The sequence below is a fragment of the Otolemur garnettii genome, unplaced genomic scaffold (assembly GCF_000181295.1).
Source record: "Otolemur garnettii isolate 467f Iridium unplaced genomic scaffold, OtoGar3 scaffold00082, whole genome shotgun sequence".
In the NCBI taxonomy this organism is placed as follows: Eukaryota; Metazoa; Chordata; class Mammalia; order Primates; family Galagidae; genus Otolemur; species Otolemur garnettii.
This window is the reverse complement of record NW_003852477.1, coordinates 6,915,082-6,926,998: the sequence shown is the minus strand read 5'-3', so window position 1 is coordinate 6,926,998 and position 11,917 is coordinate 6,915,082. Positions and strand designations below refer to the sequence as shown.

At 39.1% G+C, this 11,917-nt stretch overlaps 1 protein-coding gene across 3 annotated transcripts in view; it reads right to left on the bottom strand.

The window, feature by feature from the left end:
* SACM1L (SAC1 like phosphatidylinositide phosphatase) overlaps nucleotides 1–11,917 on the bottom strand; it is a 69,241-nt gene that overhangs the window by 43,885 nt on the left and 13,439 nt on the right. Inside the window, exons 2-4 of one of the 3 annotated variants that reach the window (XM_003794514.3) lie at nucleotides 6,086–6,183; nucleotides 2,899–2,973; nucleotides 341–468 (exon numbers count right to left, since the gene is read on the bottom strand). In XM_003794514.3, the coding sequence (XP_003794562.1) occupies nucleotides 341–468; nucleotides 2,899–2,973; nucleotides 6,086–6,183 (301 nt within the window). Of the gene's footprint in view, nucleotides 1–340; nucleotides 469–2,898; nucleotides 2,974–6,085; nucleotides 6,184–6,279; nucleotides 6,357–11,917 lie in introns of those variants that run through there. The other 2 variants (XM_023515913.1, XM_023515911.1) reach the window with 2 other exon arrangements.

The following is an 11,917-nucleotide window of genomic DNA, read 5'->3' as shown; positions in this document are numbered from 1 at the left end:
GCCTCCACCTCCCAAGTAGCTGGGATTACAGGCACCCACCACAATGCCCAGTTATTTTTTGGTTGCAGCTGTCATTGTTGTTTGGCGGGCCCAGGCTGGATTCGAACCCACCGGCTCAGGTGTATGTGGCTGGCACCTTAGCCACCTGAGCCATAGGCGCCAAGTCGAATGATTTTTTAAAAATATTTTTTATGGCTAGGTAGAAAAGTAGGTAAAATGATCCTGATCTATACGCTGCTTAAATAAATAGGCTAAAAAAAGTTCATCAAAGATTCTTTGTATTCCACAACCCCTCCACCCCATAGTACTTATTTGAGGTTTTCAATTAGCACCTTCTTACCTGAATATCAGTTAAGTGCAACATTGTCTTCTTATAAGAAATGATATCAAAATCTGTTGCTTTCCAGATTACATGATTGAAAAATTCACCTACTTTTATCTTTTTCATAATGACAATAAGATAATTACCTGCAAAAAGCAAGCCAAACACATAATTATGAAAAAGACAACGCTAAAGGCAAAAGTAGGAGTCCTTAGTGTTTAAACCTGAAAGGCTAGCAGAATGAGACTAGATTGTGCTACTCAGATAAAAGTCCTATTTTACTTTATTTATTATTAATTAATTTATTTTTTATTTTGAGACAGAGTCTTACTCTGCTGCACTGGGTAGAGTGCCAGGGCATCATCAACCTCAAACTCTTTGGCTCAGCCTTCGGAGTAGCTGGGGCTACAGGTACCCACCACAACACATGGCTAGTTTTTCTGTTTTTAGTAGAGATGGGTGTCATTCACTCTTACTCAGGCTTGTCTCCAACTCCTGACCTCAGGTGATCCACCCACCTCAGCCTCCCAGAGTGTTAGGATTACAGGCAAGAGCCACAGCATCCAACTTTATTTTATTTATTTTTTTGAACAGGTTCTCACTCTATAGCCCCAGCTAGAGTATAAGAGTATCATTGCAGCTCACTACAACCTCAAACTCCCGTGTCCAATCAATCCTCCCGCCTTAGCCTCCTGAGTAGTTGGGATTACAGGCACACAACACCATGGCTGACTAAGTTCTCTAATTTTTTTTTTTTTTTTTTGTGGTTTTTGGCCAGGGCTGGGTTTGAACCCACCACCTCTGGCATATGGGGCAGGCTCCCTACTCCTTGAGCCACAGGTGCCACCTCTCTAATTTTTGTAGAAATAGGTGTCTCGCTCTTGCTCTTGTCAAACTCCTGAGCTCAAGCAATCCTCCCACTTTGGCCTCTCAAAGCACTAGAATTATAGACAGGAGTCACCCTACCTGGTCAAGGCCCATTTTAAAAGCAACCCTACAATTTATGAATAGAAATACCAGTATATTATTTAGAAAAATTCCTACTGAAATGTCCAATGTTTTTCTCAAAAAAGATAAAAGCAAAAGCTGTTGGTGACAGCTTCCTGTCATCTTCAGCAGATGGACAGTAGAAACATAAAATACTTTTCTCTCTCTCCTGACATCCCCAAGGCATACTGGTCTCTGGTAATCATTTCCCAGCAGGTGGCATAAAGCATCACAGATCATGAGATGTGACCACTGCAGGGTACTGTCCCTTCTATACTGTTCCTATGTCCTTCATGTCACTCTACAAAGTAGAGAAATGTACTGGGGCAGTATAACTACAAGATTACAAGGATGAGAGGTTAGGAATGAAAAATTCATTGCAGCATCATGCACAATACATCAACATGACCCTGGCCACCACCTTCCCCAACAAGTTACACAGAGTAACCCTTTCCCACTAAATTAATTCTTAAAGTCTATTCAATGCTCCATCTCCTGGAAGTTCTATGGACATCTCCCTCCTAGCACTTGTCACCACGTACTGTAGTAATTCACTACTTAACATGCCTGTCTCATTAGATTGTGAACTACAGGCAGTCCCTGAGTTACAATCACTGACTTATGTACAACTCACCTAAGGAAAAGAGTCTATGACAGTAAGTCCCCTAGTTACTGTAACATTTGACTGACATACAACTTGTACCTACAAACGGAGGCCATTACAGGTGATAGATATATGTAGCTGTTCCAACTTACATACAAGTACAACTTGAAAACAAATCTACAGAACCTATCTCATTCTTCACCTAGGGACTGCCTGTACAGGGAAAAAGGGACTTTTATCTTTTATAACTCCGCATCTAGCACAGTGCCTCAAACAATAGGAACTTTTAAAAAATTCAATTATGGCTTGGTGCCTATAGCTCAACCGGCTAAGGTGCCAGCCACGTACACCTAAGGTGGCGGGTTTGAATCCCCAGCCCGGACCCGCCAAACAACAATGACGGCTGCAACCAAAAAATAGCCAGGCGTTGTGGCGGGCGCCTGTAGTCCCAGCTACTTGGGAGGCGGAGGCAGGAGACTCGCTTGAGCCCAGGAGTTGGAGGTTGCTGTGAGCTGTAATGCCATGGCACTCTACCCAGGGGGATAGCTTGAGGCTCTGTCTCAAAAAAAAAAAAAAAAAATTCAATTATACGAAATTTAGACAAGAAAAAATCAACTTGCTAGTAACTCAGAACCACGTAACATTCTAACATATACTTACAGGACTGAAGGTGTAGAATACACCTTGGTCCATCAATGCGTTAAAAATGCTATTTAAAAATTCTTGGAATTTACAAAAAAAATTTACCTGACTGGGGATTTCTACTCTAGTTAAAATTAAATGGAACAAAAAACCTTTGTTTTATAACAGAAACTCAGGCTGATAAATTTAATCATTTGGAAAGCATTACTTTTAGAAATTAATAACAAATACCTAAACAAGAGATTTATTGCCTAAGGCCTGATATGAAGTATGCCTTCATCTTACACTCTAATGCTTTTCATTTAATTACCTCCTTTGCCCGTTTCAGCTTATTTTCTCTTACCTGCCACCAGATGAATAGTGCCCAGTATACCAAATATTGGTCTTGTGACAGCTGAAGGAGGAACATCTTTCTTGACTTTAAAAGAAAACAAAGAAAGAAAAAAAATCACACAGAAAAAAGCTCACAAAGAAATGCTAATTTAGCCTTTTTTCAACAGTTACTTCAACTTGATCAATTTGCAGGATTGCTGTAAGAAAGCAACTAAACCTCCTTCATTAACATCAGACCTCCGTTTGGCAGAACATAAAATAGTTACCTATGTTACATATAAAGTAAAGACCTCTGCCTGTCTGGTGTCACAAGTAATATGCTTCCGCTTCCTCATCAGCTAACTGTAGGTTCTTTCTTTTTTTCTTTTTTTCAGTTCAAGAGACAGGTTCTTACTCTATCACCCAGGCTTGACTGCAGTGTCATAATATAATCATAGATCACTGTAACCTACGATTATACACACTACCACACGGCAGCTACTTTTTTTTTTTTTTTTTTTTTCAGTTTAATTCAGGTAAATATGAGCAACCAGGTCAAAATATTTGATTTTTTTTTTTAGAGATGGGGTCTTGCTATATTGCCCAGGCCAGTCTTAAACTCCTGGCCTCAAGTGATCCTCTACCTTGGCCTGGGATTATAAGTGTGAGCCTCTGTGCCTAACCTAGGTTATTTCTAATGTCAATTTTCAACCAAATTTATTCAACCTCTTGACAGAAACTAAGTACCTATCCCTTTGAGAGAATTAGAGTGGAAGTGGAAGTAGGGGTTTGAGAGAAGACTTTAACCTTCACATGTAACTAACAGAAAACAAACCGAAACAAGACTTTCCTATTCCCATCTAAGAATGTGAGAAATGGAGGCAAAGATCCAAGGAAGGGAGCATAAAGGAAAAGCTGCCTCCTCACGTCTAACAGAACCTACACAGGTATGCAAGGAGGCATCCTCATTAACTCTCATTTTTACTAATAACGTCCTTACTAATAAAATAGTATCTTAGATTATTGGATTCACTTCACAATTCTTAAACTTTATGCTAATGCGTTTCATAAAACACATTCCCCTAACGAAGTCCCATAATCAAATAAGCTTATTTTGCTGTATCCCAAATTACCTCTATCCCCTCTCCTAGAGAAAGTCACAGTACACACTAAGACAGTGGTTCTCCACCTTCCTAATGCCGTGAACCTTTAATACAGTTCCTCATGTTGTGGTGACCCGCAACCATAAAATTATTTTCGTTGCTAGCAATGGGTCACGGCATTAGGAAGGCTGAGAACTACTGCACTAAGAGAACAAAGGTTCTGAGAAGGCCTACAGTAAAAGAAAGCTATTCCACTGTTTAATCCAAAGTTTCCCAAATTTATGTAGCTATATAAAACCTCCTTCTACATCCTGAAACCCATTTTAGAAACATTGCTGTCAACTTAAGTCCTAGTTCTCAAAGTCAGTCATAACTGTAATTCTATCATTCTAAATAATTAATTCTGAATAAGGTCTAAGATTCATTTCTGTTTCTCTTAATATTCAATTTACTTAGCAATGTTACTTCATAATTAACATGAAAAACAGGAATGCCAAAGCAGAAAGAGAGAAAATTCTGGGCATACTGAGAGTATCTGATAAATTTAAATGCACTATTGACAGAGCTATAAATTATATTAACTGGATATAACAGCAATAAAATTGTAGTAATTTCTAAAATGCATATCAGTTTTTCATGGAAGGAAAAAAAATCCATCATTCTGTGGCCACAGTCTGCACTCCTAACAGCAAAAAGAAACTGGCTGAGAAACTGCCAGCCCCAGTCAGCTCCTCATCACTGACTTCGGGTCAAAATTTCATCATCTGCTTGGTTTCTCATCTTTACATCCAAACTATTCACGACCTTTAGCTTTTTAGTCTATTCGAATGGGTCTGCAATCTCTACCTACAAATAAAATGTCACTGATAAGTCAAAAATAACTGAAAATAACACCCATATGAAAGCTCTTATAAGACACTAGCTTCTATTGACATGGTATAAAGAAGTAGCCTAGTTAAACTATAGAAGAATTAGATTAACATTAGTTAAAACCAATCTACTATCTTGAGAGACCAACCATCAAGCAACAGACAAATAGGAAATGCCAAATTATCAAACTAAACCAGAGCTCTAATTCCTTCTGAGCAAAGAAAAACTACATATGGTACTTAACACAATAACCACAGAACCAAGGAAATACAAATTTTATAGCCATACTTATCTTATACTTTACTCCATGGAAAATATTTTGATATTTTGCTTTATCCATTCAAAGCATAATTACTGAATGCTTCCTCTATGGGTATTCAAATATTATATTACACTTTAAGAAAAAAACAAATATAAAACTGTGGAGGTAAGGTAGAATTCTTAAACAAATGAAACATGAAATTTTAAAAATGATACCACATGGCACAATAATTTATCACCAAAATTATTTTGCATTAATCTATACAGAAATCAGTGTTTCACACAATTGAAATAAAACTTGCTTTTATTTTTAAAAATACCTCAGAGAAGCAAAACCAAAATAGAAAAAAAAAAATTTTTTTTTTTTTTTTTTTGAGACAGAGCTTCAAGCTATCCCCCTGGGTAGAGTGCTGTGGCATCACAGCTCACAGCAACCTCCAACTCCTGGGCTCAAACAAGACTCTTGCCTCCGCATCCCAAGTAGCTGGGACCACAGGCACCCGCCACAATGCTTGGCTATTTTTTTTTTGGTTGCAGCCATCATTGTTTTTTGGCGGGCCCCGGCTGGATTTGAACCTGCTACCTTAGGTGTATGTGATTGGTGCCTTAGCCACTTGAGCCACAGGCGCCGAGTCAGAAAAATTTTTCATACTCAACTACCTCAAATATTAGAGTTAGAAAGGAGCTTAGACCTCTAAACCAATCTTGTTAAAACACAGGTAAAAGAACAAATAAAAGAAATAATTAGGTCTTCAAATCTTTATAGACAGTAAAATGCTACTTAAATTTTCAAGATCATTTCTTATTTTCTTAAAAAGGAGAAAACATAAAATTAATGCAAATAAATTAAATGAGGTAGCAAGAATCAAAATTTTAAAAAGGCACTCAGATTCACATCCAACATACCTCTCAGGGATTTACTCTAATTATCTCAATTTAGGTAAAAGTCTCTCTCAGACACTTCTAAATCTGGCTATAAAATACCTGTGAGGGTAACCTCTGTGGACACACGGTCAATGGTAAGGACATCATCTGCTCCATCATCACAAGCTTCCACATAAAATTTTTCAGGTGTGATATGCCTAAGAAGAAATTTAAAAACATACATGACTGAACTAAATGAAATGAAGAATTCTAAAAAATATTTATTACAACAATTACAGCAGGGCATAATTTACCATCATTTTCTCAGGAATCTGTTAAGTTTGCTGTCCTTATGAGTTCACTACAACTCTTCTCACAGTTGTATATTTAATGTCGACAAGGTTTTAGTCAACCTTTGCTATAAAACCACTAATTAAATTTTACTAGGAAAGGATAATGAAATCTAATTTATTATATTCAATATTGTGCAGAAGGCAATGTAGCATAGTAGGAAGAGTCTATAGAACCAGACTACCAATAGTGTGTGATCTCAGGTAAGCTACTAACCTCTCTGATCCTCCTACTCCCTTATCTGTAAAACAAGGATAACACCAGACTCACTATACAGCATTGTTATGAGGATTAAACGAGTTACTCCTTGGTAAGCACTCAGAACATCTGACACATAGCAAGCAAGATGTACTAGCTAAAAATACTAAGAAATATATTTTTAATAAAACATCTACAGGAAATTGTTTAAAATAATTTATTTTAACATGGGAGTAATCATTTGGGTGTTTTTTGTTAGAAAGTCACATGTTCCTGAAAAAAAAAGCTTTCATTTTGTAAAATAAAAAATAAAATAAAGGGAGTAAAACTAGGGTTGGGACAGAATACTCAAAATTTATGCAACTTTGTAACCAGAGTCTAGTAAAAATAACAGTTGGTTCCTCAAGAGATAACTTCGGTCAGGCAAGCAACTCATCATGGTTAGGGACTGACTCAGGAAATATGAAAAGTTAACAGAAACAATAAAGTGAAAATGCAGGCTTGCAGGCACTAACAATGCAAACTGAAGCAGAACTACTCCAAACCACTGACCACCGCTGACGTTAAGACAGGCACAGCCTTCCAGAAGCTGACAAGGCTGGGCAGAGAGGCTGAGTCTAGGAACTGTGTTTGTTTTCCAGAAACTAATCTTATTGTTCATAAAGTAGAGTTGAAAGAATTCCTGTCCGTGAAGAGACTATCTGAGGTCTTTTCCTTTCCTTTTTAATTTTATTTCCACTATTCTGGCTCACCATGACAAAGAAAAATCTTATATATAAACCTACACAACCAACATAAACATCATTTCCAATTTACCAACTATATATAAGCTATTTGATCTTAAAGAAATACATCCTCTAGCAAAACAACCTACACTATTTTTTTAAATTTCAGGTTAATATGAGGGTACATACAATTAGGTTACATAAATTGCTTCTGTAAGGTTAAAGTCCATGTTGTAGTTATGTTCTTCACCCAGGAACTATGCCAGATAGCTGTACAATTTACCCACTGAGTGGGAACCTACCCACCTCCCCAACATGCCCCACCCCCACCCCCTGCCGCCAGCATCTGAATTTAGTTTTTCTCTAATGTGGGCACAAAGAATACTATTTTTGACTGTAAGTTCTCTGAGGAATAATCAATTCTTAATTATCCAAATATAACTTATGCCCTCTTATGATTCATCTGTAACTAACTTCTTAATATTAGGCTTGTTTCCTTCCATTTGGGAGGACATGCTAAGTGAATGAAAATCAGTATCACACAGAGCACAAGGAAAGTAAATCTGAGGCCAGGCGCAGTGGCTCACTCCTGTAATCCTTATACTTGGGAGGCTCTAAAAATAGCCGGGCGTTGTGGTGGGCACCTGTTGTCCCAGCTACATGGGAGGCTGAGGCAAGAGAATTGCTTGAGCCCAACAGTTTGAGGTTACTGTTAGCTATAATACTACTGCACTCTACTGAGGGTGACAAAGTGAGACTGTCTCAATCTGCTTCAAATATGGCAATCTTCAATTCAACCTAAATGTAACAGTGCATTCCTTATTGTTACTAAATAGTATTCCACTACATGGATATATAACACTTTGTTTATCCATTCACTTCTTGATGCCTATTTAAGTCATTTCCACCCTGGGGTTATTCTGAACAAAGGTTCTACAAACACTCTTGTCCAAGTCTTAAGGCAGAAATATGCATCTGTTTCTCTTACATAACTACCAAGAAATGGAACGGCTGAATCATACCGTATACATGTTTAACTTGTGCAAGGAGAGAGAAAGAGGTGGTTTTGCAGGCATGAGGAAACTTTTCCCAGGGATGGATGTGTTGTTCAGTAACATAATTCTGGCAGTAGTTTCATGGGTGTAAAAACATGTCAAGATTTATCAAACTGTACACTTTAAATACACGCAGTTTACTGTATGTCAACTAAACTTCAATAAAGCCATAAAAGAAAACAAAGAGAAACAGAAACAAACAAAAAAGAAATATAAAGAACCTTCACACTACCTATTTATTTTAGGGTAGTTATCTCTAATCTTAAATCATTTTTTAAAATCCAATATTCAGTCTGTATCTGCCAAAAGTGTTTTTTTTTTTTTTTTTTTTGAGACGGAGCCTCAAGCTATCCCCCTGGGTAGAGTGCCATGGCATCACACTCACAGTAACCTCCAACTCCTGGGCTCAAGCGAATCTCCTGCCTCAGCCTCCCAAGTAGCTGGAACCACAGGTGCCCACCACAATGCCTGGCCATTTTTTGGTTGCAGCCATCGTTGTTTGGCGGGCCCAGGCTGGGGATTCGAACCCACCACCTTAGGTGTATGTGGCTGGCGCCGAGCCTGCCAAAAGTGTTTTATGCAAGCATAAGTTGCATTCCAAGTGTAAGTCAATAATGTACTGAGACACTACCACATACTAAGCACTAGGGTCTAGGAGGTAGGTGATAAAATAGGTGAGCCAGGAAATTCAGTGGTCTGTTCGTTCAGGGACTCACTGATGGTAGGCATGGAGTTGAGATTCAAACCAGGTTTGTAAGAGTCTAAAATCTGTCAGTGTTTTCATCATACTATATTACCAGAATTTGAAGACGTGGCTCTTTAGTAGGCTGGCACAGATAGGTTGTGGTGTTCAGAAAAACCCCTAGTCGGTCAGAAAATACTGCCATTTATACTTAGTTTAAGAAATTCTAAAACAGCTTTTGTTTAATAAAATTTTAATTAAATATTTTCTAATAAAAATGATTTTTAAAAGGTTGTCACCTAGAAGCGCTAGCACTAGGCATCTACACTTCATTTGAGGGAGGATGTCACTCCTTGCTGCCGGGCTCAGCATTCTTTCCACTGAGGAGGTAACTGATAGGTGAGGGTAAATGAGAGAATACACGTGACAGACCCAGGGCTAAGAGCAGACTCCATGAAATAGAGGTATGATTATTATTTTACTAAATGACCGCAGGCCACTAGGTTTTACTGTTTTAGTTTCAAGCAATCCCTTCCCCTCAGACTTCCCAACAGCTGAGACTATAGATGCATACCATTTCATCTAGCTAATTTTTAAATTTTTTGTAGGGACAGGGTTTTGCTATGTTGCTGAGGTGGTCTTGAACTCCTGGCCTCAAACAATCCTCCTGCTTTGACTTCCCAAAGCATTAGGATTATAGGTGTGAGTCACCACAATGGGCTAGTTCTAATGTTTTTTACTCTTTCACTGACTTTAGTCTCTTGACAAAGCCATTACCATTGCTCCTATTTGGATGCTTCTGTTTTATAACTAAGACTTAGAGGCTTCAGAAAAGGTTTAAGGATGGCTATACCAATTTTGACCACAAAGTAAAGTCCATGGTGTTTTTGTGTTTTTTTTTTCTTTTTAGACGGAGCCTCAAGCTATCCCCCTGGATAGAGTACCATGGTATTACAGCTCACAGCAACCTCCAACTCCTGGGCTCAAGCGAGTCTCCTGCCTCCGCCTCCCAAGTAGCTGGGACCACAAGTGCCCGCCACAACGCCCGGCCATTTTTTGGTTGCAGCCATTGTTGTTTGGCGGGCCCAGGCTGGGGATTCGAACCCGCCACCTTAGGTGTATGTGGCTGGCGCCTTAGCTGCTTGAGCCACAGGCGTCAAGCCAAGTCCATGGGTTTTATTATACCCATTTTCTTCATACTACTCACATTTGTTGCCATAGATAAGTTTGGGGTATAATTTAATAGGTGCCTTTCAGTTAGCAATAAAGTATTTATTATAAAATCAAGTGTTTATAAGAGCAGAAAAGTCATACATGCACATACACACACACAGAAAAAACCTAAAAATTAAAAAAAAATTCCCCAGGCTTGGCATCTGTAGCTAAGTGGTTAGGACGCCGGCCACGTTCACCAGGGCTGGTGGGTTCAAACCTGGCGTGGGCCTGCTAAACAAACAAGCAACAACAAAAACAAAAATAGCCAGGCATTGTGGCGGATGCCTGTAGTCCTAGCTACCGGGGAGGCTGAGCAAGAGAATCACTTGAGCCCAAGAGTCTGACGTAGCTGTTAGCTATGACGCCATAGCACTCTACAGAAGGCAACAAATGAGACTCTGTCTCCAAAAAAAAAAAAAAAAAAAAACAAACTTTCCCCAAATTTGGTAAACTTAAAATAGGGAAAGGTGTGGTCTGACAATTAAGTTTGCGAACTTGCCCTAGAAAAAGTGGGACATACCTCATTGCTGAGTATCATTATGGTCACCTTCAAAATACTCTCCTTGGGAAACGCTGCCCCAATGCCAGCAGCTAGTCCAACCTTCAAAGCAATTCTGGAACTCTTTCTGAAATGACCATCAGAGCTGTTGTTGTATAGCACACAAAAACACACAACAGTAATGAACACTATTCGGCAAGACACCACTGGGCACTGACACAAACATAGCAACAAACACAGCTGTGAGACACCGAGATGCCAAGGTGATGAACCTTATGAGTTGTCTGCACCATGCTGCCAACATAAGCACTTAACTGTCAGATCTCTTATGACAGCAGCTCTGATGGGCATTCTAGAAAAAGAGTTCCAAAACTGCTTTAAGAGTTTTAAAGGATTAAGCATGGGCATGGAAACATAGCTTCCCAAGGGGAGTACTTTGAAGGTGACTGCACTTGATAAGAGCAATGAGGTGTGTAGCAATTTTTCTAGAATGGGTTCATAAACGTAATTGTCAGACCTCACACATCTTAGATGAAGACTTCAAATCATGTACCAAACAGCTCTAGAACTAGGCATTTTCTAATTCTCATCTTCCTAGTAATACTCAGTCAAAGCTAAAGACTTCATTACATGCTCAGAGTCATTAGAATTACAGATAGAAAATGAACTTTCTTTTGAAGAGAATTACAATACATGACACCTTCAAGTCCAGACAGACATATATGAAATGAGAGAAATCGACAAAATGTCAACCGAGATAGCATGAAATCAATTTCTAAGAATGAAAACCCTCTGCAAAAGAAGTCTAGATCATCTTTTTTTTTTTTTAATTGAGACAGAGTTTCACTTTGACGCCCTTGGTAGAGTGCCCTGGTGTCACAGCTCACAGCAAGCTCCAACTCACAGCAACCTCCAACTCTCCAACTCAAGTAATTCTCTTGCCTCAGCCTCCCCAGTAGCTGGGACTACAGGCGCCCGCCACAATGCTTGGCTATTTTTAGTGACAAGGTCTCAATCTTGCTCACTCCTGAGCTCAGGCAGTCCACCTCCCTCAGCCTCCCAGAGTACTGTGATTACAGGCCTGAGCCACTGCACCCAGCCTAGATCTTCTCTCAGAAGACAGAATCTGGGGAACAGTGACAAGTGGGCATAGACTATGGGCAGATACTAGCCATTCAAATGCAGGTTTAGAAAAGAAAAAGTTGGCTCGGTGCCTATAGCTCAACC